General features: G+C 42.8%; 2 protein-coding genes across 3 annotated transcripts in view; both read right to left on the bottom strand.

The window, feature by feature from the left end:
• Window positions 1-1,108: 1,108 nt before the first annotated feature.
• urahb (urate (5-hydroxyiso-) hydrolase b) lies at window positions 1,109-4,720 on the bottom strand. The gene is made up of 4 exons (XM_012825035.3): window positions 4,309-4,720; window positions 2,121-2,259; window positions 1,629-1,764; window positions 1,109-1,461 (listed from the first exon to the last, which is right to left on the bottom strand). The coding sequence occupies exons 2-4, from the start codon at window positions 2,255-2,257 to the stop codon at window positions 1,372-1,374; spliced, it is 363 nt and encodes a 120-aa protein (XP_012680489.2). The 5' UTR covers window positions 2,258-2,259; window positions 4,309-4,720; the 3' UTR covers window positions 1,109-1,371.
• Window positions 4,721-4,964: 244 nt separating this feature from the next.
• LOC116219966 (RNA-binding Raly-like protein) overlaps window positions 4,965-21,825 on the bottom strand; it is a 31,270-nt gene continuing 14,409 nt past the window's right edge. The window contains exons 3-8 of one of the 2 annotated variants that reach the window (XM_031564292.2): window positions 15,919-15,969; window positions 13,765-13,934; window positions 9,989-10,114; window positions 8,945-9,087; window positions 6,351-6,400; window positions 4,965-5,946 (exon numbers count right to left, since the gene is read on the bottom strand). In XM_031564292.2, coding sequence (XP_031420152.1) covers window positions 6,365-6,400; window positions 8,945-9,087; window positions 9,989-10,114; window positions 13,765-13,934; window positions 15,919-15,969 — 526 coding nt within the window. In that variant the 3' untranslated portion in view covers window positions 4,965-5,946; window positions 6,351-6,364. The remainder of the gene's footprint in view (window positions 5,947-6,350; window positions 6,401-8,944; window positions 9,088-9,988; window positions 10,115-13,764; window positions 13,935-15,918; window positions 15,970-21,825) is intronic. The other variant, XM_031564293.2, reaches the window with a different exon arrangement.

The raw sequence follows: 21,825 nt of genomic DNA, 5'->3' as shown, positions 1-21,825 counted from the left end.
CTTTTCTATCATTAAAATGAAATAGAGATGTTTGTTTTTCTAAGTTTCACTGGATGTTGTGCATAATGGCTTTGATAAACACCATTATTTCTAGTAGTTATCCAGAACGATCCACAGTGCATTACAGTAGATGCACATGTTCCCCAGATGTGTGCGCCCTGGATTTTTAACCCATGAACTTTGTGTTGTTAGCACCCTACTCTACCAATTGAACTACCAACCGTAAAAAGAAACATTTAGTCTAATATGGCCTATTCCCTGTGCAAGACAACTGTGACTCTGTGGCTGCCACTGCAAGAGCACCAGTAGATGGGGCTCACGCTCTTTTCAGGATTACAGTAGTGTGTTTGCAGTACCGCCTTCGCAGTCAGATAACAATGAATTTCTGTCTAAATAAGATACGATCAGCACAACCAATCAAGGAGCCTGGCTGTGATACCGCTGTGAATGGCGTTTTGAGTTTTTCTTACACAAACATTTTACACAAACAAGCTTGCCTAGTTTCATTGGAATAGTTTTGAGATCAGGATGTCTTTGTTTTGACAGCAGCAGTTCATTAGTGGAATACACAGAACAGTAGATTAGACAACCCATCTCATGTTTATAATAATTTCTTTGCTTAATAAATGATGTACAATTTGATAGAAACTAGCTGTTTGTGAGGAAGATGTTTCCATAATCTTAATAATTTACTAATTTCTTTAGGCATATCATTATATGGTACTAGTAAGAGGAGGACCTTTCTCATTTAACACAATTGTTTACATGATAGTTAAAAAATGATTCTTCCCAGTACAAAGTATATTGCTCCTTACAGACTGCTAAAAAAAATAACAATAATTCTGCTGCTGCCTCCATTCACCAGGATAACTTAAGACAGCATGAAAACCTTCTATGTGACTCAGTAATAAGTCTTTTTAACAGATTGGATTAGATTAGATTAGATTCTATAAAATATTAGATTCTTTAAAGCCATACTAAACATCAAGAGTCAACACACACACAAAAAGATGGGGTCACTTTAGTCTTGTCACCAGGGTCACCATTTTAACTTTCAAACTTTGAATTTAGAATGTAGATGTTTTCTAATTACACAAAGAAGTCAAGGTCATGTGTATGTTGTTTATTGATGGAAACTGACCAATCACAAGGACCAGTCTCACCCAGTGTTGAGCAATTAAACTCAATTTCTTGGCACTTCTGGAGGGACTTCCTGGCTTTCACTCCAATCCAAGAAAACGGCAGGATACACCTTCACAGAATAGCAGGACAGCACAGATGCTCTTAGGAAGAACAAGCAGCACGACATCTTTGGTGAAGATATACAGTAGAGGAGTAGACAGCCTCTTCTAGAGAGGACACCTGGGCTCTCTATCGCCCCCTGTAGGTACTGTAGGAGAACCGGCTCAGAAGCAGGGGGAGGTGAATATGCTGGTCGAGGCTTGTTATGGTGAAGACAAGCTGAGGGCAGAAAAATGCAGTATTAATGATGATTCTAGAAAAGAATCAAGAATGTTAGACCTAATGAGAAAACTACTAAAGTGCATTTAGTTACATGTTACAAAGTTTACCTTTAAAGGCAACAGTATACCCCTGACTTGCCCCATCACATACCCAACAACCCTCACCTCAACATAGGGAAAGAAGCAGGTCTGGCCCAAATTCTCCCAGTACTGGCCAGTCTCAAAGCGCAATTTGTACATGCCCAGGGAAAAGGCTTCACTGCCGATCAGCTCGGAACAATGGCCCTCTTCATCCGTTGTTCTAAAGGGGAATGGATCCATAATGGAAAGTCATACATCTCAATTCAATTATGAATGTCAGCAGAGTCTGTGACGGTAACGATAATGTTCTGGCGCAGTTGGGTGTTCCTCTGATTGATTGTTACTGTGGCGATGGAGACGGCTCCAGCAACCCCCCTTAATAATTACACGAATGTATAATCGACCTACCGAGAAGCAGCTCTTAATGCCCGAGCCCACTTGCATGGCATAATTCAATTCTATTGTGTGTAACTCAATTCTATTGTAGTCTGTTCAACCTCATTCAAAAATATAGCCCCAATGTTTGATAATACTAGTTAATGACAAATAAACTCTAAAACCTGCACTACGGCCTACCCGACAGTCAGAAGGTTCCAGATCATCATATGTGTATTCAGCCTGTGTAGACTGAGCGCCATGCGGGATGCTGGGACCCCGTCCGCAGTGTTCAGTACGTGCGTGGTGATGGAGCTGTTGTCCTTGGATGGATCCATTTCTGCAAAGAGGTGGCGCACCAGAGAAGAAGTAACCATAAAGTATATGTGTCATTAGTGAATAAAACGGATCCGAAGTAAAGTACCAAAGTGCCACATTTTGTTACACACAAGTTTATATATTCATTGATAGTGCTATCCACTGACCTCCCCTGCTGAAAGATCCAGCAAAGACCAGCATTTGCTGATTTGCTTAAGTATCATGTTATTTGCTGGCTAATGAAGTTATATTTTGGAAGACTGATAGAAATGATTTGCCCAGAGTTGCTGTTGTATATTTAACATGTTTGTATTAGTTCCTGCAATCTGCTCACCAGCATGTCCTGATGGATTTATGCTGAGAACTGATTTTTGTTTTCATCAGGGTGTTCAGAGTGAGATGTTTAGAGTACATTATGAAAAACACACCAAGTTATGTCAATGTCACCCTTGCTCTGTTTCAAGAGCTGTGCAGGCTACATATACACACATTGGAGCACCTTGTGAGCCATCTGTGATAGATACAGCCACAGCATAGACACTTGACAAGTAAGTTTGCTTAACAATGAATTTATTTACATAATAAACAGTTCAAACAGGAGGAGGTCTCTCTATCGAGAAGAAAGAGAGATAGAGGGATAGATAGAATTTAGGAGGTATACTGGCAAGGAAGTATAACATAACATAAAGGAAATATGGATGAATGATAGCAGGGTTGGCTGTAGAGCATTTAACAAAACCTGCTGTCTGGATGGCTACAACTGACACAGGGGTACTACAACTGACACGTCAATATCTCAAGAACCGCTAAAGCAAACATTTTGAAATTTGGTATGCTTATGCTTGACTACATTTGCTTGCATCTCATCTGAAGTCCCATTTGGCTTACTCAACACAATGGCCACCAACACCCAATCAAAACTTGGCAGCCAATACATGTCTGTGTGAATGGCCAAATCTGAATTAAATTGTAGGCTCATTCATATTCGTATTTACCTAATTTCAGGCAAACCTGCCATAAGAATCTACCATTCTAATTTGACCCCAATGATTCCTGCTTGCAGCTATATTTAAACGTAATATTATGATAGGGTATACCCCTGTCCTGTTATAAATGTCGATACTCTACATATTCTTAACTAATAGTCAACTCAACTAATAATTCTACATTTTACATATACGTGCAAAACCTTGTAAATAAATGGCAGGAACAGATATACATTGAAGATACATTATACATTAACTCCTGTCAAAGTTCCGAAAGTTAGTTTAGTTTGTTTCAGTCTGTCACTCATTTTTTTCTATGCGTATTAAGACGTCGGTGCATAAGACAGAAAATAACATGGCGGTGCGTTCGTAAATAAGTTTAGCCGTTCGATTATTCGTTGATGAATAAAACACTCGGTAAATAAGAACAAATGTGCACTCGTTTTGAGACAGAGCGTCAGCTTTGATCTAGGAATGGATCCCACATTGTTGGTTGCGTGCGAGTGTATCTAGATCACCTTAAATAATGCTGCGTAAATATACTGCGTAAATATACTCTGTTCTCATTTCATGAAATATCCTAAACCTGGGGAAAAAATACACCGAGAGGACATGACCTGTGTTCTCCATGATAGATACGGGCGTATGTAGAAGTGAAGAAGTATGCGTTTCTTTGTTTGAGGTTAGCCTATCTTGAAAGCTGTAGGCCTAATAGATCAACTGCATTGACTGTAAACACTGTTAAATTACAATTCTTACGACGTATTCAATCTGATTGTAGTGAAGTGTATAATGAAATGAACGCCATTCATTGCGTGTGTGGAGTTTAATGAAACTTGAACATTGCCCTGAGTCATAGGCTACTCTACTTCACTGCTGTTTATTGTTTACAGGTTTAAGCAAATACGTATACACACGTCTAGATTTACAGAGAAAACCGCTGGCTGTGGTTCTGACTGTATCCAAGACGATGGTTGACCAGAAGTGGCCAAAATCCACGGGTGGACCGATAAATGCTTGCTATCGGGGTTTCTCTCTACCACTGCATTATAATGTGATGTTTTTGTTTCTTAGCAAATTCTTACCTGTTAAGAAATAATTAAATGAAGAGCGGTTACTTTCCCCCCCACGTACGATCTTCAGTCGACCGTCCGAGAATAAGTCCCTTCGATAGCAGTTGCCGCAACTATTTGACCATATAAAACTCCGCTCTTCGTAGTTTTGGTGAGCAGGGTGCTTTGAAGGGCAGGAGAGAAAATGTAGCCGTCAGTCACTGTGCGTTAGCAGTAATGAGCTAGAGTGGTAGTCCTGATTACTATCCGCAAACTCCATAAAATATGGGGTCTACTGGTGTATCTATCCACTCTGCACGTGCCTATTTATTACCGAATATAAATGTTGTCAATCAGAAGGTGATGTGGATCAGAAGGAGAAGGTGTGCCAAACTGGCCTAAGGGGTCAAAGTGTAGAGTCCACGAAAAGAGCCCCTATTAGCTGAGGCTATAGAACTCACCAATCGTGGTACAAAAGAAGGAACACACAAAGAGATCTAAATTACGGATTAACTTTAACAATTGTTGTTTTACAGTCTTAATCCTCTTAAATACACTGGTATTAGAAGACTCAGCTATTCTAAATGAGACAGAGTAGGTTTTCCCTTGATCTTTTCAGTTAATCTGGGGAGTTGATCATGCGATTATATTGTTTCAAGAATGAAAATGACTTTTTGTTGAGGCATATGTTCGTTTATGAAGTATGAAAGCACCTTTATTAGTCTTTTACAGTCATATACATTCAATCTCATATGATTATAAACGAAATAAATGTATTCTAACTGATCACTGTCACCAAACGGCATATAAATGATATCAAGTGCTGTGAAACATATTGATTTAATTTGCATTCTAAAGCTAAGCTGATCAAAGACAAGCATTTTACAATAGCTTTACAACTTTACACAAAGATACACTTTAATTTTGCCCATTTTGTCTTCTGCCCGTGCTGAGAATAAGCCATTATTGTTGTTTTTGTTGTTGTTGGTGGTGTGTGTGTGTGTGTGTGTGTGTGTGTGTGTGTGTGTGTGTGTGTGTGTGTGTGTGTGTTGTTATGATGGATAACCGAGTTTGTTTTCTCTCAAAGGAAAATCGAAAATGTATTCATATACCTTTAGACTAATGACAAGTTTGTCACCTTTCGCAAAAAACAGAAGCATTTCCCCCTTTTGATCTATAATCACTTATATACTGTATAAGATGGTTTTAAGTTCTCCATCATCAGCATTAACATCTAGTGGGCATTCAGAAGAGCTCAAGAAATATAAACAAGCTTCACATAGCCCCCTAACATGATAACATGTCTCTATGTCTAGTGCTGAGATTTGAGTCTCAACTTTTGTCGGGGTCTACTGAATAACACATTCTTCTTTCAGGAGTAGGCCTAATACCAGGATTTATTTTGTACGGTATAACATTTCTGTTTATTATTTAAATGCTTTTTTAATCAGGTATATTTTCACGAAATTTGATGCAGTGCATCAGAAAATCAAATAGTGCTGGTGACCAGGGCTGTACAGAGACGTGTCATCCTAAAACTTCCAGCCGTCAGTGCAGAGCTTCATATAGTAACTGCTCAGTTGGACATAACCTCCAGTGTCACCCTCTCCCCTTCATCTCTCTGTCCCCTCTCCGCTAGTGGCTCATCCTATGGGCTCCACCCGTCTCCATCTGCAGTGAACAAGCACAGAAGAACAGAACAGCTGCTCACCATCACTGGCTTCCACTGTAGCTCCAGATGTGTGAGTGATGGAGTGTGTAAGGACTCTGAATGGATTATAATGCTTTTATAACATTCATATTTGATACATGTCATATTTAATACAGATTAAAAGAGGAGTTACACTGAATAATATTTTATAATGTTATATAATAACATCTTCACAATCTAGGAATCATGCACAGTGTTTTGCAAAGGGGAAATATGACTTCAAGTCTGGAAATAGTAGCATCAATCAGTCCTGCGCTGGCTCAACCATGGAGGATGGCTTACTGTGTAACAGGAACAGCACTCACACACTCCACAAATGAGAAGAGGTGAGTGATTGTAGATGCTAGTTTGTGGCGCTGCTTACCACTCCATCGCCCCTCACATGTACTCGAAGTCGGAGCTGTGGTAGGTCATCTGGAAAAGAGTAAAGGAGAAACTCACCATCAACACACACCATGCAGAATGTAGAGTGGAATATGGATATGTTGTAAGAACCCAAAACTGAATTAATTATATTACATCTGCCTCAAAGTTTAGCACCTGTGTTAATGGATACATATTTTTGCAAAGCTGTAAATTGCTGCAAGGTCATATATTTAGCTCTGCCACTGTTGTGATCATTTTGTCGTCAGTAAATTTGGATGTGCAACCACCCCTGAGTAACCTACATTCCTCCTGCTGACTACGTGCTAGTAGGTGGCGTTTGTACCGTATGTAATCAAGTTTATCTAGTTGGTCTCTCTTCTCCATTTCAGTTTCCATTCCGTTCTAATTCATGATGTAACAGAGTAATGTATGAATACATCTGAAACTGATGTATATACAATGCCTGGAAACTAGTCATGTCAGTGAGTTCTGATTGGCTGTAACATATCTGGTTGGGTTAGAACTGTTGGATGACAGGGGTTTAGGAAAAATTGTGGACATTTTTATCTGGAGTTAAGCTAGCTAGTAGGCTAACTGCGTACAGTGTTAATGTTGGCTTTGGTTATTTGGAGAAGGCAAACTTTTGTTTGAGTTTTTAAATGCTTTAACAAAGTTTTGTTTGTCAAAGGGTCAATTTGAGCCTACAATCTTTGAGAAAGAAATCGGTTTTGTTTATATTCAAACTGCAACTGCTATTTGTGAATGTAGGAATTCCTTTTTTAAATTTATAGTAGTTATTCCTATTTTGGTTAAATTAATAATACAGGGACCCAAGATTTATTGAATTACTTAATAGAAGGACCCAATAGCTATTCTCCCTTAACTCTTCAGTTAGTAGGGGTTGGGGAGCGCTACAATGAGTTCATCACACTTGGGGATATCTGGATTTTGACCTGGCTCTCCAGCGATGCAGATCAGGCATTTGGACTGGCTTGTCTTGTGTAAGATAAATTCAGTTCAGTACAAATTTTATACAAATTTCAATACATATACCAATTGTACAATACAAAGGCCTTTTACAGAGGCCAGAGCCTAGAGAAAAAGCAGTCAGTCCATCACTGGTTAGCAAGGTCAAGCAAGCAAGCAACATTGTATGTTTTAAGCTGGGGGGCAGATGGGGTGTTTAGGTTTTTGGACAGATAAGACGTGTCAGCAGATGAGAGGCAGAGGTTCTTACAAAGGGAGATTTTCACACAGAAATTATGTGTTATTGCTGAGAACAGATAACGAGATAAGCATGTTACCATCCCATGATCACCTCATGGGCGGTACGAGAGGCCCAGAAATGACATCACTGGTTTAGAACTTAAAAGTTCGAACATTTCTGTACCTGATCAGAATGCATTCTCCAGCTTCCTTGACTGTACTTGATTGTCTGTTAAGCAAGTTGTATTGTGTCAGTATTTGCCAGTAAAAACGTATCTTGTAACAACGAAATGCTTCATATGGTGGTTCCTCTCTAAACCAAGACGCTAGAGAAAAATACTCTTACAATTGTTAATAGAAACTGTTCATAATAAAGCCTTTGAGTTTGTATATCTAGAGCATTTAGGTGTGTGAACACTGTGCAATGTTATATTATCATTATTTTAATCATCTAATCGTAATCTTATCATTAAGCCTGAATATGCTAGTGAGAAAGCATTCAGATGAGAGATAAAAAGAGGTATCAGTCCCTCCAATGATGAAGCTTAGACTGCAACACAATCAAACTGCCAAGTCTGAATGGGTAATTCTCTCTCTTGACTAAGTTTGCCAAAACACAGCAGTTTTCTCATCTTGCAAGTGGAGAATACAATAATAGCTGGGCATCTGGCAGTGTCATGCCTAAAGCCAGGCAGTCGAGGACAAGGATTCTGTGCTAACTTCTTCAGTTTCTTCCCCTCACTTTCTCTCTCACACACACACACAAAGAGAAAGCTGGCAGGAAGAGCCAGCCTCTCTGATGCTCTGAACTCATGTCAGTTCGCATGAGGGGGCGGAAATGGTCCCTGATGCCTGCCATTCAGTCTGTCTCTGTGTCTACTCATCCTGACACACTTGGAGGGAAAGATACCCAGAGTGTATTTCATTGTTTAAATACACCATTTTGCTGGCTAAGTTTGAGTATTTTTTTTTTTATTTGAACAGTTTCAACATTGAGCCTAATTACCTTAGCACCTTGTTTGTCTGGGTTAGGGTCTGGGTTAGGCACAGTCGTCGAACTGTTTCATTATCATTCCATTTCTCCAATATTTTCATATTTCTGTACAAAACATCAATAGCCTGCAATAATCATCAACTGTAATTCTGGATTGTATGTCTGTGACGGACCTTAGCCCACATTGTTGTGTGGGTGTTGCCTGTCTGCCGATGCTGCCAGTGTGGGTGCCAGAGTGGGTGCCAGTGTGGGTGCCAGTGTGGGTGCCAGAGTGGGTGCCAGAGTGGGTGCCAGTGTGGGTGCCAGTGTGGGTGCCAGAGTGGGTGCCAGTGTGGGTGCCAGTGTGGGTGCCAGAGTGGGTGCCAGTGTGGGTGCCAGTGTGGGTGCTGTACCTGGGAGCTGTTGTCATCGCTGGCCTCCCCGGGCTCGGGGCTCTCTCTGTCTCGGCGTGGCCGGCCACAGGGGGAGGGGACCTGGGGGGAGCAGGCGGCGCTGCCTCCTGAACCAGGGTGCGGGGAGCGCGTCACACTGCCCTCTGAGACACACAATCACAAATCACAAACAAACAAACAAACATGTACACACACAGAACCCACATGCGTATAGACTATTAGAATCAAGAATTCACACACAGGTGTGCGTGTACTCTCATATGTGAGGGCACACTAACTTAAAAACAAACACACACACACACACACACACACACACAACAGATCTCGTACTGACAATTTTGAGTAACTTTCTGAACGTAACCACACACACACACACATGGAAACACACAGCCCTTTGCAGTGACTCCTCTGCTCCTGCTTCTTGTCACAGAGTTTGAGAGGATTCCTCAGACAACACAGGCTAGGCAAGTCCTTTGTGATGAGGCAGTCTGATGGAACTGGTGACAGACAGAGCTCAGCGCAATAATAATAAGGGGCGAGATTGAGGAATAAATACTCAGTGAGAGCCTGATCAATATGGGAGCGAGAATGAGAAACCCAGCACGCTCACTCTGGCTCCTTCAGCAGATAAAACATGACCACTGCGTGCGGGTGCCGCTCTGATGTTATCAGCCCGAGCCAGAAATGAAAAAGTGCCTCAGTGGATTAGCTGCCCAAGGGAGGCCTCGCTGTTCCACCAGCTCCCCAAGACGCGACATGACAAGCCAAATGAATGTGTAATTAAAAAGACATTTTGAGCATGAGCTCTGGATTTGAATTTGGGTCTATGTGTGTGCGCACATGTGTGTATGGGGCTGAAGGGTTGATATGGTGGTGGTGTTTAGGGAACTATTCTCAGCGGGACTACAGGGACATAGTGATGAAGGGGTGTTGCAGAGGGGCTCCTTAGGCTGTAGGGCAGGACTGGTGATGACACTCACACACACAAAGACACACACACAAACACTCAAACACAAACACTCAAACACACACACTCAAACACACCGTGATCCATACCCGAGGGATCTGTCCTCTGTCTGTCCATCTCATCTAGACTGTCCAGCAGTTCGTCAATCTGGACCTTAATCACAGTCAGCTCTTTCTTTATACTCTGCAACTCCTCCATTCTCACTGGAAAGGGACAGACAGACAAGCAGCAATGAGAGCGAGAAAAAAGAAAGTGAAATTTTGAGGAATAGATTGCTCCATTCAAAGGCAAGAGGCGCGAGACAGCAGCAACTGGCTGGATGTGAAGAGAGAAGGCATATAATGAGAGAGATGATATCCCCACAGCTGATATTCATCACCACACACACTACCCGTGCACACGATCAGAGGATTAGAAAAGACGGGAGAGGAAGAAGAGACGAGCGATTGATGTTTGCAAATGAGACGCATAGACGGGAGACGACAAGGAGACAAGGGATAGGCGCAAAAAAAAAGAAAAGAGGAAAGAAAAAAAACCTAACATCATATCGCATCTTTCATTGCAATCTGACACATGTGAGATCGGGCCGTTTCTCCCTGACGGTCAGAGAGATCAGACGAAGCCCCGTGGCACCGTTACATGCCCTCGCGTCCTCCCCTCGCCTGCGTAATGGCATTTTTAATGACGGCCCCGGCTCCCGAGCGTGACCCCACTTGCTTGCATTTATCAGCTCCCCAAACGGCATGGCTCACCCCAGCAGACTCACGTCAGCCATTAAAAAGCTGTTTTGACCTCCAGGCTACAAAGGCAAACTCATTTCACTGCAATGTGCCAGCACTAAAAACTATTAAGGCTTGTAATAAAGAATATAAACACTTCTTATTGGTTACGCACTATTAATTTGGTATAATTGCATGCCCTGATAGGCTAGGTTTGACTACGGACGGGAGCGCATGTGGAGGGGGTTGTTAATGAGGGAACCATCTGCAGCATTATTGTACACACACTCACACACACACACACAGTTTACCCTGGGGATACAACTTCACTCAGGAAAATCATAATCTATTACTTTTTCACTGCAAAACACGCCCAGGGGCAGAGGTACGTCAGTAGAGAGCGCAACGCAAGTAGCGACTCAGCCAGTCCGCAGAAAGAGTACGCTGTGCCTTTTCATTTTACGCTGAATGTTCTAAACCTGCCGCTGATCGCGTAATCAACGCATGTCACGATGGAAAGTCAAAGGGGTGTTATTTCACAATGTATCAAACGTGTTTTGGATGCTGCTTTTTACGTTGCAAAATGGTACAACGGCAAAAAAAAGTGGTGTGGAATTGCGAAAACAATTTTGCATTTTTCGTCAGTTTACAAGTGGTAGAATAGGTAGTTTATTGATAATGATCTCCGCCTTGTAATTACATCATCACTCTACAATGACATGACAGTCCAACAAGGTTTGAATTGTATTTGTTGTTGCCATTGCTCAAACCTATCGGTTAATACCAGAATGTTTATTTACTTGTTGTTTTTCCACGACATTGTCTAACCAGTGAATTTGTAAAATGAAAAAAATATCACCCAAGTGCATACTTCGGCTTTTCTTTGGGCTATCCAAACAAATAGCATAACAAATGTCTACAGAATAGGTGGGTTCTTCGCTTCTTTACTGATTGGGTGATAACAGTTCAAATGTGTCTGTGAAAACCACAGGGCAAAGAACATTACCATTTAAAGAAACATTGTGTAACAATTTTACCTTAAAAAAACAGCTTCAAAATCATTTTGGTAGTACACTGACTTGTAATATGGAGAACGGTGTCTGTACCACTGCCACAGCATGCCTGGTTCGCCTGGCATTGCACTGTGTAACTTGGTAAACAGGGCGCGACACCTCTCGCAAGAACTATGTAATGCTTTATGCCTGGCACCACGTCACACAACAACAATTAGACCCTTCTGCTAGCTATACGAAGAAACTAGCGCAGCATTCTCTGTATGGTCATTATGACAGAGGTGACAAAGAAACCAAGGAAGACGTTGTTGGAGAAAGCGAGGAAGAGGAGAAAGAGAGAGTAACCGAGCAAGAGACTGAACAAGAGTCAAGAGACTGAACAAGAGTCTTGGACAGGCTTTTACTCGTTGGTGAGAGCTAAAAGAGACAAAAGGAAGTCAGATGCTGAGCTGGCCTTCATTCTGTTGGATTAGTCAGTAATAACCTATTAGCTGTATTGCTATGTCCTGTGTTGTGCTTTCTTGAGTGTGAACTACAACGGGAAGTTAAAATACGAATTCTCGCAGTCCCCCTGGCCTCAAATAAAACGCAGTTTCACAGTCTTCAAAGTTACCATTCCACAATATCACAAAAACAACTGTGATAGCTATATATACCACCTCCCACCTTGTGTATAACACTTACAGATTTGAGTCATAGCCTATTTTTATGTCATTTTATTAAAAATGTATATTATTCTACCCACCACTTTTTAAAATTGTATTGCTTTCTTCTCAAAAGTTCCAAAGGAGGGAAATGCTTGCTGGGAAATGCTAATTTGTTGCTCCCTGTTATTTGTGATATCTTGTGTAGATGTTATGACGACAATGTTTTTTCAAAGTATTTTTCAGCAAATTAATAATACATTTGCAGCATAAATAATGTTTAGCAAGCCCAAACAAAAAAGGTCTGCGTTCTCTGAGTGCCCTTGCAGTTTCTTTTTTTTCACAAATTTTTGTTGGAAGGCAACAGTGAGAGATTGTTTTTTTTTTTTCCTAACGAGAGAACATCACATAAATGAGACATCATGCTAGAACCGTTTCCACTCCAGTAGCCACCAGTGGCAAAGCAAGGCGTGCTGACTCTACTTTGTTTGTTTACAGTCTTCTTATCCTCATCATCGTATTGAACGCTAAATTCAAAATGCTCCCACATATATATATAATAACGTTTACCAACAAGTTGGAGCTGAGATAATTTAGTTTTTAGTTTCCTCTCTCTTCTCCAGCTCCTATGTGCATGCAAAGCGCTGATAGACTCTAGGGAAATTCTATCAGGCTCCAGAGATGTTCTGTGGATCTGAATGTACAACATGCGTGTAGTCAGAAGCACAGTAAGCATATTTTGAAAATGATAGGAAATTGACAGGTGTACCATAATACCGCGGTTCACATGTGAGTATTAGACCGTAGGGGGCGTACCGAACGCTTCGACGATGTACCGTGTACCGTTACATCTATTGTGAGCACAGGGTTTCTTTAGAGTGGGATCGGGGGTTAAATCTGTAGTTATATAATTGTAACCTCATATGTTGGAAAATGGACACCTACTGTAATCGGTCTGTGATAACATTGGGCCGCTGTGCCATTGATGATGAATGCAAGTGATTGTGTGATCAGGTGCCGTCATCCATGAATTCATACTTTCTTGATTTGTTAGAGAAGACTGGTTAAAGCTATTTTTAATGTTTGATAGCTGGAGAAATTAGGCTGTGGTGGTCTGAGTCTAGGGCAGGCTGTTAGATTAGTGTTGATACATTTGGCACTTCGGCCAGCCTTTGATCAGCCACTGGTTTGCAGGATGGGAGTTGCATAATGAGCCTCTCCATGGTGACATAGCAATTGGGGCGAGGGGGGGTTAAGAAAAAATATTTACACCGGGGCCAATCACAATTATGTTACGCTACTGAATGAAACACAATTGCCTTTGCCGTAATGCAGTACCATTTCATTTAAACTGCGTCTTTACAAAGTCATGGTCACCATGCAACCATTAGATGTGCAGTCTGTGTTTTGAATTGCTTGAAGCCCTCCCTCCCACTCACTGTCCCCGGATCAGTTTCGGCTGGAGTGGTAGTCTCACACTTTGACGTGCTGGAGCTGCTCCCACTGATCCTGGACCTGTGCCTGAGCTGGAAGCGCTCTCTGCTGCTGCGGTGGAGCACTGAAGAGGAGGAACGGGGGCGTTTGGGAGGGGTGACGTCTCGTGAGATGGTTGCCATGGAGACAGGAACACGCTGGTAATCGAAGACTCTGTGAGTGCACACACACAGACACACACAGACACACACACACATACACACACACACACACACACACACACACACACACACACACAATGTCACTGCTGAACAGTAAAGTGTCAGGCTAATTTAAGTCACAGCCACCTTCACCTCTCTTCAAAAATCCTTTAACTTACACCTTAATTCCTTTCTCCTATTAAAAAGAAGGCTTGACCTGATGGGGCCACATCTACTTCAATATGAATTACCTGGCATATAAATCCATAACAATTATGCCAAAACAAAAAGGCCCCTGATTGTGTGCCGTAACAAGAAAGGTGCCCTTTTATTGTAAAACCACAAAGGACACTTAAAGTATTTATCCCCCTTCTTGCCATTGGCCTGCTACTGAATACACCCTTTCAATGGCCGGTGTCACCTTCAGTGCTGTGGTACAGGCTTTGACCAAAGAACCAATCTACTGCTAAGTGCATGGTCAATGCCTGGAGACACATCTTGCAGCATGACTGATGGCCTGTGGCGGATGCTTCTGAAATCACACATTTCATAACCTCGCCGGCACTCAGACAAAACACATGTATCCAAAATTAGCCACTCTTCCTGGATAGATGACAGGCTTTTTGTAGCAGTACTTTTCTGCGCCCCTCCACACCATATAACTGTCACTGCCTGCAGAGGACTAAGTGTCTGTTTGACAGTGGAGTGGAACGGTTAAAGCTTTATGGCAAATTCCAGCCCTCTGTTTCTCTACGCTTTCTGCCTCAAACATCTGCCTCTCTCTCTCTCTCTCTCTCTCCCTCCTCTCCTTCTCTCTCTCTCTCTCTCTCACTCTCGTGTTTTTTCTCTCTTCCTCTCTCTCTCTCTCTCTCTGGAGCTCTGTTTCTGTCTGCTCTCTTATCTCTGTCGCCGCATGAGCCGTGCAGTGCCATGTGTGCAACACTAATCAGCGCTGGGCTAATCACGCCGTTCCCATGCAGTTGCCTCTGTGGAGCGCCACGCACCGCGCCGGCACAGCGCAGGCACCCCGCGGATCCCCTACTCTCCACCACTCAATCATTCCATGCCTGTCTGCCAGAGACGGAGGCAAAAAAGAGAGTGAGATAAGAAGCAAAACAGAGAAGAAAGACTTGACAGTTTCTGTTTTTAAGTGCTGTAAAGCTTTGTTTATTTTTTTATTTTTTTTTCGTGTGTGTCTTGCTTCTAACTCTAGAGATAGCTAAGATGTTTCACACTGTGCCCAGGGGTTTGGGAAAGAAAAGCGGCTTGTGACCTCGCTACTGTGTCTTAAGATGTGCGAAGAGCAGAGCAGTCAGATGAAGCATGTCTGACATGCACAAGTCAGATGCAACAGAGAAGGCCGGGGATGGAGAGAACACGAGATAAAAGTGGAGAAAGTAGCAGAAAATGCAAGGAGGAGAGAAAGAAAGACACAGAGGACTTGTAACACAAAATGTAATGGATCCAAAATACTATACTGACAGACAGGTGAATAAGAATCCTTCAGACAACAGCGGGACAAGACAGATGAGGGACAAATAGGAGATGGAGCAAAGAGATGCAGCACCTGACCATCACCCCAGCATTGTGTCCCTGAGACAGGGAGGGAGAGCGGGAGAGAGAGAACGTAGCATAGCGATGCACCATCAACTTAAATGGAGTGTTTCTGAAATGGTCCTTATAAATCTAAAAAGACAGCTGAGACATTTTTCAGAGGCGACGAAAGAAACCATCCAAGAGATTTTATACGACAATTTGAGCAGAACATTTCAGGGGAATGTGTGGCATATCAAGCACAGAGACAGCAAGGACACAGGGGAGGATGAACGACTCGCTTTTGACATTTCCTCTCTCTCTCTCTCTCTCTTTCTTTCTCTGTCTCTCTATCTCTATGTCTCTTTGTCTTTTTTTTCTTGTCCTTTCTTTCTTCCTCAGGCAGGTGGTGCCAGTGGCTCTCAAGGCTTGAGGGAAACATATCTCAGGGAAAGTGACAGCACCTGTCATAGAGCTGTTCTGGGTAGCAGTCGTAGTCCAGGTCCTGGTCAGATCTGCAGGGAGAAAGAAACAGAACACAGGCTCAGAACTCCTCAGATGGGACAGGCACAGGATGAGAGTTCAAGCTCTGATCCTGACCAAAGCTGCTGCCTATTTCAACAGTCCCATTCGCGGATAGAAGCCTTTTTTCAACATTGGCATTAATGTACAACATACAGAAATACTTACACATGCAAATGTACAAATATGTATCAAAGATGGTATATAGTGGAGGTATCCATCCATGCATCCATGCATCCATGCACACATATCCAAATATGTGTTCACACAGATATATACCAATGCAGATATGTGTTCACACAGATATATACCAATGCAGATATGTTTTCACACAGATATATACCAGGGTTTCTGCTAGGATCTCTCTTCCCAGCCCAGTGGAAATAATTTTTCTAGTGGACGAATTTGAAACAAATGCAAACCACTCACTCCAGGACGATCTTGTTATTTTGCCAAATTCATGCAAATTCACACAAATTCAAGAATTTGCCACAATTGTGGGTTGCTATTTTCTCTTGTTACTGCAATATTTCCACAAACAATATGCATTATTTGTGATGTATTTTATTTATTTTATCAAATATCATCAACCTTTCGCAAACAAAGTCACGGACTACATCTTTAATCAATACAATAAAATAATAATAAAATCTATTTCTGTTATTGATTTGCTTTGGTTACAACACAAATGTCATGTTTAAGGATATGTTTTATTATTTTGTGTCAGCATTATTACTGGACATTTTGACCAGCAATTTTTAAATGTATCATTTTTTAAATACATTTTACCAGGCAAAAACTGGTAATTACTGGTTAACGGAAACCATGAACACGTGCACGTTTCCGCACACATACCACGCTTCCGCACACATACCATGTTTATCTAGTGTGTCTGTGTATGAGTGAGTGTGTGTTTGTGTGTACCATTGCCGTGATCTGAACCAGGGAGCATGTCTAACGCCTAGCTCTGCATTCATCCAGTGAGACTCCCCACCTCTACGTGACTGCATTTGTGCGGAGTAAAGTATAAACAACCTATTAGTGTGAATCCATCGTAGGGTTTGTGTGTGGCTCCATGTTGGAATCAAATGAACGGAATAACAGCAAGTGTTCACTGAACACAAACGTGTGGAAAAAAAGGTATCGATGGTAGGTGAAAAAAAATATTTATGCTGGAATTGCCAGATCCTCTCAGCTGAAGTTAATTTTGAATTCACAATCTCAAGCCTTGTAGAAAATGTGATTACCTAGCATGACATTTCATTTGTATTCTTCCTGAAGCCCGTGTGGAAAATCCATAACTATTGGCTGCAGAGCCAGCCATCACAGGATTGCAGACATTCTATTTCATCCACTGGAGAAAACCAATTCTGTAATGAGTATGTCTGAGAGCGTGAGAGCATGGGTGTGTGTTTTGTGTGTGTACGCGAGTGTGTGTAATATGCGTGTATGCACAAGTCATTTGAATAACCCTGCCAAAAAGACGTTTCTCCCCCTTCCCTGGTCAGTGCACGATTAGATGGAAAACTCACTCAGCCCGGTGTAATATTTGAGTGTTGTTCAGCCAGCCATGCGGTGTCAATCCCCCTAAAGGCCACAGAGAATACTGTACACCTGAAAGGTCGCACTGCAAAATAAGTCACGGACATTCCAGAGCTGTTTCCTTGCAGCCTATGTCCACACCAATTTGAGGGGAGATGCGTGATCTTGCCGGCTGACCTTTAAGTCTTCCCAAACGCTTAGGCACAGCGCTCCCCTGCTCCGCCGGTGATTACCATCAGTGGCGCTGATCGTTCACGCGGCGCGAGAGAGGCCTGAAATTGTCTTTTAAATAACAGTGCCTACGCCTCTACAGAGAGAGAGAAAGAGAGGGAGAGAGATGAAAGGAGGGTATGGCTGACATTACAGTGCTCTCCCTCCAGAGGAGGGACTCATTGCATGTCAGGGCTTTTATGGCTCCTCGTTAAGAGTCCACCTTTGAGCTGGCTTTCACCAGCCAGTGGGCTCTGTCTGAGCAGCCCTCGTGTTTCCAACTCAAATGTCAAGCAGGATACTGCACTACCCATTATCCAGGGAGAACTACACAGCACAGCGGGCAATATTGACAGAGTATATTTACAAGCAGTAGATTCACATTAGCTGAATACTGAGTTCTGGGCCCATTTCCCCTTACACTGGCTGTTGGCTGGGGTGACAGGTACACAGCAGAGCTCCCCATTAAAATGCACACTCTCTCTCTCTCAGTGCAAAAGGAGTAGGGACACACTCAGTTGGACGGCAAGGTCTCGGAAGGCTAATTAGATTTTTTTTCATGAGTTCACATGCGACACGGCCATCCCTCAGACAAGGCTCATTATACAAGTCTGAGCCTCGTCCCTCGGTCCATTCATTGCTCTGTCTGTCTGTCTGTCTGTCTGTTTATCAGGTCCAGGTCCACTAGTTGTTTCTCTACCGCCCAATGTATCGGCCCTTCTCTTTCTCTCAGTCCTCTTCTCTGTCTGTTCATCCATTTGTCTGGGGCCCTATCGTCAAATCTGTCAGGCCCTCCATCTGTTGTTTCCTCTCAGGCAGTTGAGAATCTCTGTTGGTGGTTGTACCTGTGTTTCTTTGTGTCTCTCTCGTTCTCTCTGTCTGCCAGCTCTCCTGTTCTTCTATTGGTCTCTGGGCCCCGTGTGAAGGGAAGTTACCTCACTGAGTCCCCCATATGCATGCAGCTTGGCACAGCACACAAACCCCGGCGTTGAGTAGGGCTGCGAGCGTCTGACAGTTTTATGGCAGACGGGGGGGGGTGCTTCTTCGCTCCGAGCCAGAATGGCCCCCGCCACGTGATGAGCGATGATGGAGGTCCCTGTTCTGAGATTCCCTCCATACGTCACATGCACAGGAGAGACACATTGTGATTTATACCTCATGAGGGCAATCAGAGCGCGCACGCAAGCGTCGTCCATGCTGTTGGCTCATTAGTGCAGCTGGTGGCTTCTCCCCTCGAGGGGACATTATGCTCTACAGTATATGTATCATTTACAACACATAAGTGTTTTTGCGGAGAGAGAGACCATTAACTAGAATGATCTGTACAGACGAGGTGGAATCCATCTCTATATTTCAGCGCTGCATCTCCTGCCGGCGCAGGAGAGCTGCGGATTCATTTGTTTGGGCACATTTGTTTGAGGGATCATTACTGCACTAATCATCCGGGAGACCTGGAATCACAATCAAGAGTTTACTTTGTCCTGTGATTCGATTTTATTCCGTTGCCCTCCTCACCACTCCACCTCTTCTCTCCTCTCTATCTCTCTCCTTTTCTTCCCTCTAAACCTCTTCTCTTCTCTCTATCTCTCTCCTTTTCTTCCCTCTAAAGCTCTTCTCTCCTCTCTATCTCTCTCCTTTTCTTCCCTCTACAGCTCTTCTCTCTATCTCTCTCCTTTACTTCCCTCTAAAGTTTTTCTCTTCTCTCTATCTCTCTCGCCTTTTCTTCCCTCTAAAGCTCTTCTCTTCTCTCTATCTCTCTCCTTTACTTCCCTCTAAAGTTCTTCTCTTCTCTCTATCTCTCTCGCCTTTTCTTCCCTATAAAGCTCTTCTCTCCTCTTCGCATCTCTTATGCACATTCAATTCTGCCCCTCTCTCTTCTTCCTCTCCTCCTGATATTCTCTGCTTCGCTCTCTTTGCTCCCCCTCTTCTCCCGTTCTCTCCCTCTCCACTCCTCTGCTCTCCTTTCCTCCATGTGTAGTTTATTGCTAACCCCCTCCCCTCCCCCTCTTCCCACCCTGCTCCAGCTGTACTGTCCCCTGAGGAGGGCGGATTGATTAATTCAGATTCAGCGTCCCCTCGCGCTTCTGAAATGAATCAGGATCAGCGCGGCGTGACTGAGCTTAATGGGCTGGAGAGACGATTTCCTGCCACTTCAGTGGCGCCGCAGCCCGGGCCAGAAGGCCTGAGTCAAATGCTGAAACACTGCGGACCACCACCATCAACCTTAACACTGCAACACCACTGCGGCTGAGACACTAAGACTAACATGCCAAAATATAATACAATACACGTATAATATAGTATACTATATAGAATATTCGTACACATACTTTTAGACTAACTTTGAAGATCTACTAGTGTTGCAGTCTAGGTTAAAACCACTACCACTAAACTACCTACCCTGATATTAGCACTAAAGTACCAGTAAAGTATACACTGTAATGAGTAAAGCGTAAAGGCAAGTTTGAATGACTTATCTACTTCAACTGTATATAAAATAACGATCTACATTTGCTGTTTCTTCATTTTATCTTCATTCAGCGACTTACAAAAGAGGCAGTAAATTACAAATAAGCACATATTGGTGTGTTATGAAACAGAAAGAAGTGCTATATAATGAAGCAAAACAAAGTGCTATATTTCGTTTGGCTTGAATTCAGCTGAATACAGTGTGCACTACAGACAACTCCTCAAATCTTGTAATGTCAGCACCAGCATACTTCCTTGCCGTAAGCTCTGACATATTCCATACAAATCTTTATGTCTCAATTCATATGAAGACAGACGGATAACAAGAAAGACTGTCCCAACTTTTCCCACAAGTAGAACTATTGTTTCTGCTGTGGAGAAATGCTGAGTCATCATCTCTATTAGGCAGACACCTCAGCAGGGTTGTTTCAGAGATTGGAACACAGTTACACCATGCAGCACTCACATACACACACACACACACACACACACACACACACACACACACACACACAGACACACACACACACACACACACACACACAGAGAGACCAGTTACTCGAATCACCAGGAAATAAGGTTCTCTGCCACACCTGATTTTCAAAAGACACATCAGTAGAAAGTCCTTTCCACCTAAGAGGACCTTTACAGGGAGAGTTATTTGCAGGGGCATTTGAGGACAAAGACGTTTTGGGAAAATGAGGCCAAATTTGTAGGACAAATTGAAAACAGGGAAAAACTTTATTTTTAAGAGTGTTTCAAGTGTTCCCCGCAGCAAGAGCTGAACCGGAGCACAAACACACACTGCCCTCTAAACTAAAACAGACCACACACACACACACACACACACACACACACACACACACACACACACACACACACTTTTGAGCACACACACACACACACACAATTACATACCCTTCCATCTAGATCCACAAAAGATTAATCAAAATGTACTTTGCCCGTCTTCTCTTCACCATCAAGAAAACAGGTGTGCTTTTGAAAAACGTCAAAGTCAAAGGTGTCATCAATCATCTCTCGCGTCATTTCTGCAGACATCATCATCAGTGCTGACATCGAGCATGGAAAAGCAATTTCACAATGCCAGCACTCTTCTCCAATTCTTTTATGGCACTGAAACTCCAGCGAGAGCTGGGTGGGTGTAGATGTGTGTGTGTGTGTGTGTGTACTGGTATGTGTAAAAAACATTTTGGAGGAGAGGTTGTGTCACACAAAAAGAGAGTGAACGAGGACAAACTGAATGAGGAGGTTTGAATGAAGCAATACAAACACCTCTCCTCAAGGAGCACGGTGTTTGTGTGTGCTGTGGTGACAAACTTGACGATTGAGTTTTATAGACATTTCTACTGAAGGATCGTCCATCAGTGCTGGATCCATGCTCAGCACGTCTCCATACACGATCTGTAACAGCCGCATCGATCCACGTGTTTCTAATTACCAGCCATGTATTTACAGTCTGGTTCAATAGGACACTAGGGTCTGTTATTCTCACCAGAGGGTTTTATTTATGTCAAATTACCCAGCAAAACAACAGCCACTCTTAGACTATTTCTGTGACCAAAAAATCCAGCTATTGTAAAAACAGGTCACTGTCTCCACACATTCTT

This window comes from Clupea harengus, chromosome 3 (assembly GCF_900700415.2).
Source record: "Clupea harengus chromosome 3, Ch_v2.0.2, whole genome shotgun sequence".
Lineage (NCBI taxonomy): Eukaryota > Metazoa > Chordata > Actinopteri > Clupeiformes > Clupeidae > Clupea > Clupea harengus.
The sequence above is the reverse complement of the archived record's forward strand: the minus strand, read 5'-3'. Positions and strand labels throughout refer to the sequence as shown.